General features: G+C 37.2%; 1 protein-coding gene across 1 annotated transcript in view; it reads left to right on the top strand.

The window, feature by feature from the left end:
• The window catches only part of LOC109072220 (protein unc-13 homolog C-like), a 22750-nt gene extending 18678 nt beyond the window's left edge, over positions 1–4072 (top strand). The window contains exons 5-7 of the mRNA XM_042744624.1: positions 151–229; positions 2563–2568; positions 3947–4072. Of these exons, the coding sequence (XP_042600558.1) occupies positions 151–229; positions 2563–2568; positions 3947–4057 (196 nt within the window). The 3' untranslated portion in view covers positions 4058–4072. The remainder of the gene's footprint in view (positions 1–150; positions 230–2562; positions 2569–3946) is intronic.
• Positions 4073–5000: the final 928 nt, after the last annotated feature.

Raw genomic sequence — 5000 nt, 5'->3', positions numbered from 1 at the left:
TGAGCAGTCATGATAGACTTCCTATTCCTGCTCATCCCATGTTATTTGCTGGTGCCGTAAATCACCCGACAGCTTTTTAGCTGGGTAATGTTTCATAGTGTACAGCATGATTATTGTATTAATAGACTCTAAATCTGCCTCCGTCCCCAGGGTTGGCAGTATACTTTACGGCATTGACAGCATGCCAGATTTACGTCGCAAGAGGACCATGCCTATTGTCCGAGACCTGGTGAGTAATCGCATCCGGCACGGTTATGTTTGACTGATGGAGCTTTAGAAGACTGTATTAGCCAATCAGATCCACAGAGCACACGGTCACTAGTCCGAATTTACTATCCAACTCCGTCAGCAGAGCACATGCAAGATGGAGGCGCACACGTGTTTATGTTTTGATGCTATTTTGAGGCTTTTACGCTCCACCAGAGTAAAAGTAGGCCACCCGCCTGGTGTTCTCCACAATATCTGCAAATCAGTTCGAATCATCTGTCTTGTCTTTAAATGTGTAGTGCTCATATATTGATAATGAAGTGCTGTTTTAATTTATGAGATTCTAGATGGCGAATGATTGATCCACAGCATCTCTGTAGTATGTGTTTCTATTTATATTTTTGCATTTGTTAAAGGAGCAGTTCACCTAAAAACAAAAATGTGCTGTTAATTTACTCACCCTCAGGACATCCGAGATGTAAGTGTCTTTATCCTCAGTAGAACAGTTAAAAAGATTTTTAGCTGAAACCGTGGCTCTTGGTGATTCATAAATTGCAACCGGCTGCATTCAGAAAATAATTAATAAATGTGGTTATAGAGGAGAAAAATTAATACCTGTGGCTCTTGTCGATATATTGAGGTCTTATGATTGTTTACCACATTATTACCTGTAATCCAGAGCCTCAATGTCTGATTCTTATCCGCGAACTGGTTCTTTCAGACAGTTCACTTTAATGAACTGGTTCAATTCACTGATTCAGTTTCTTGCACAGACTGATTGTTTCACTTCATAAGACCTCTGTTTATTTTCTTGAGCAGACTGAATTTATTTTTTGTGTTTCATGATGGGATTTTTTTTTTTTTGACTCTCAAAGTAACTATTTCATTCTATGAATCACCAAGGACCACAGTTTCAGCTAAAAATCTTGTTTACCGATCTATTAAAGAAAAAAAAAAGTAATCTACATCTTGGATGGCCTGAGGGTGAGTAAATTAACAGCAAATTTTCATTTTTGGATGAACTGTTCTTTAACATTTCGAAGGATTTCTTTTTTTCTTGCAGTCCGTGTCTTTGTGTCCATTGTTTCTTCTTGATTTTGTTAAAACGAAAATTTCTTAACTGATTCTTGCATTGAGTTTTGTGCAACTGTTCAGCTTCTGAAGGACAAATGTTGATGCTGTATCTGTCCATATTTTGCATGAAATTAAAACCAACCCTGTTTTGGTAAGTATGGGTCATCGTTCAGTTTTATTTTGGTTTTTCGACGTGTCCTGTGGTCCATTCCCACTTGGGCCCATATTGACATATGGGCGATATTTTTCAGTGAGTTGTCAGATTTCTCTCCAAAACGCTTGTTTTCTACTCAATCGATGCATTCAAAACCGAAATGTTGACAACTCCACCCAAAAATATATCCGAGGACTTCATTGACTTCTGATTTAACTGTGTGCCGTTTTAAATCCATGTAAAAGTGACGTGCGCCAATGAGCCTTTTACAGCGTGGATGAAGTCAGTGTTGACCGGGTCTGATCTGGTCTATCCCATCATGCCTCTGTCCTCTGTTTCTGTCCCCTTGTTGGCTGTGTGATTGCTTCAGGGCAACGACAGTCGGTCGCGGGAGGGTGGGGGTCAAGGGACCCGCCCAAAACTACAGCGGGGGCTTTATGTCAAAATTCAGATGAATCCATTGCCTGCAGCAACCCTCAGCAATTCAAGTGCATGTCAAGACTTACATCAACACATGACGTTCATGTAGAGGTTAAATCTACCCTATTTTCCTATGCACCCCTGCTTTAAGGGGCCGTTAGCAGCCCGCTTGGTCTTTACCACCATCAGGTCCAGGGTCAGATGGTAAAGACGAGTCCAGTATGGTCCGCTGTCCGTGCCTGCTGATCTAAATATGGCTAATCGTGGCTTTTTGACTTTTAACCGGCTCCCATTTCCCCCTCATTGACTCTTTCTTGCTCTCTTTCTCTGTTCTGAACTCTTTGGATCGTGTTTTTTGAGCTGGCTTTGATACATGCCGTCTGGTCTTGTCTGTTTGTAGCAGTACTCGCAGGCAGTAGAAATATGTCAGGGTGCCTTTTAGTATCTTAACTAAACAATTGCACAGCAAATGCATGAGTGAACTGTAAATTTCTCCTGCATGTCAGAGGTGAGTTATTTAAGGACTGAGTCTCACATCTGCAGCTTTCACTCTGCTCTTTAGACCAATAACTTGATCTGATTTTCTGCATGATGGCAGGTATGACATAAAGAGATGTGCTTACTGTGTGTAAACGGCTGCTTGTCTTTGCTAAATGTCTAATTTTGTGTGTTTTTTATGTTTTTTTTCCTGCATCTGGACACTCTAGGCTTTGGTAAGTCTCTTGCATTTTAATAAATCCAGTGTTTGTCTACTTGGAAACCTTCATCTAGTCAGTTGAAGCAGCATGGATGTGTCGTTATCTGCCTATGGTATCCCACAATCCCGTGTTTGGTTCGGCGTTTGGTTTTAGCTTTTTAAGCTGCTAAATATGCTTAAAGTTCACTTTAATTAGTTCTTGCTCATTAGACATGATTTTATGGTGCCGTGGAAGCTTGTTTGAATCTGTTTTCATTAGATGGTTCCTTTTAAAATACTTTATTTCTGACACAGCCTTTGTGTTCATAAAAGTGACAACAGAACATTGCTATACATGTACTGTACTGTACATTACTGCACACTGTACAAGTTCAATGTTTGTGTTAAATAGGCAGAAATTTTAAGAAAATTCATACAGTATTTTCTTCATTTGGATGGACAAATAGCACTGCTTGTTTGTTTTATTTTATCCATTTTTTATATTATTTTATTTATTATTTATTCCTATTTATTTATTTTATATTTAATTAATATATCTGTTTTTATACTATATTTTTATGCATTCATTCATACTTGTTTTTGAGTCGACAAGGAACATTTTTCAGCATGCAAAAATAATAGAGCTTTCTTTAATGATTGAAAAATCGAGACTTTTTCAATTTCATTTATTTTATTTTTTTTAATATTTAATTAGTGTTTATTTATTTATGCACTTATGTATTCATTCATATTTGTTTTTGAGTTTGCAAGGGACATTTTCAACATGCAACAATAATAGAGCTTTCTTTATTTGATGTAAAAATGAAGACCATTTCATAATTTGAGCATGCATAACAAGAAATTGTCAGCTCTGTTCCAAATCATAGTGAGCTGACAGCATTTTTAAGCATTTTGTGCACACTTGTGGTGTTAAAGCTATTCTTAAATGCGTGCATTTTGATCACATTTTAATTGTGATTGCATGTATCTGTAATAGAGAATACAATCCTATAAATGCATAGCAGCAAGCTCAGAAAAACACGTTCTTTCCTGTTAAAATGTTTTAACTAGTTTTAGTCATTATTAAGTTTATTATCAAGTCTGTCTCCTGAAATATTTAAAATCGCAGTAAATCTAATGAAATGAAAGCATATTACAGGGTGCAGAATTTTCTTCTTTTCTGCAACATTTCCTTCTATTGAACCTAAAATGAAGAGCTTTCAGAGAGTCGCGCTCTCTGTAGGGTAACAGGTGAATATCTGCTCGAAGGTGAAAGCGGTTTCCCAGCCTGAGTAATCAAATTTTACCTTGGTGTCTCACGATAACATTCAGCCTAACACAGCTGATTTCTACCCTGTAGTGTTTGATGCATTCCGGAGAGTTGCCTTTCTAACTGTTTCCCTTCTTCATTTCAGACATTGGCTGCTCGAAAGGCAGGCATTGCATTTGGGCTGGTGAACAGAACAACTCTGAACAACGAGGAGCTGGTGAGTTTTAAACACACGCACAGCGCTTTCACCATATAGACTCATGCATAAATCACTCTGTAAGCAGCCAGTCAGAGTCTAATGAGGAGCGATCATGTGGCACTAATGTAACGCTCATGCATAAAGTCACAACTGATACATAAACACACATCAAAGCCAGAGGCAAAAACAATTATAATCTATTTATAATCTTTTATAATTCTAATCTCAGTCACTGTACTCACTAACATATATTTGTTTCATAAGTAGTGACTCAATACACTGCTACTTAAAAACTGCAGTATCTAAATAAATAAATCGACATGAAAAATGTCTCAGAAGAAGTCTTTTCTGCTCACCAAAACCACATGAACTTGATCAGAAATACAGTAAAAATGTGAAATATTATTACAATTTAAAATAGCTGTTTTTTATGTAAATATGTGTTAAACTGTATTTTATTTCTGTGATGCGCAGCTGAATTTTCAGCATCATTCAGTGTCACATGATCTTCAGAAATCATTCTAATATGCTGATTTGCTGCTCAAGAAACATTTCTGATTATTATCAATGTTGAAAACAGTTGTGCTGCACAATATCTTTGTGGAAACTGTGATTTGATATAATTATTTTAGGCTTGTTTAATAAATAGAAAGTTTAAAAAGAACAGCATTTATCAGTGTTAAAGAGTATATCGCTATTGTATCTGCATTAAGATGTTTTCTGGTTTTTTAATTGTTGTTTGATTTTTGTTTTTTTTGTTTTATTTGATTTAGTTGGAAGGGGGGTGAGAGGGGATGGGAGGTGTAAATCAGTAGGTGTAGATTAATTGTGGAAGAATTTTTTCCCCGACCTTCTTCCCTCCCATTAATTGATCCGCCGAATAAACGGCCCAAAATGACACGGTGTGATGTGATGTTCAGTTCTCTGCTGTGAGAGATGCAGGAATTTACCTGAGCTGAAGACTAACACAGCCTGGGAATTTTCTGCTTATGTGTTTGGG

Source organism: Cyprinus carpio, chromosome B18 (assembly GCF_018340385.1).
Source record: "Cyprinus carpio isolate SPL01 chromosome B18, ASM1834038v1, whole genome shotgun sequence".
NCBI lineage: Eukaryota > Metazoa > Chordata > Actinopteri > Cypriniformes > Cyprinidae > Cyprinus > Cyprinus carpio.
The sequence above is the reverse complement of the archived record's forward strand: the minus strand, read 5'-3'. Positions and strand labels throughout refer to the sequence as shown.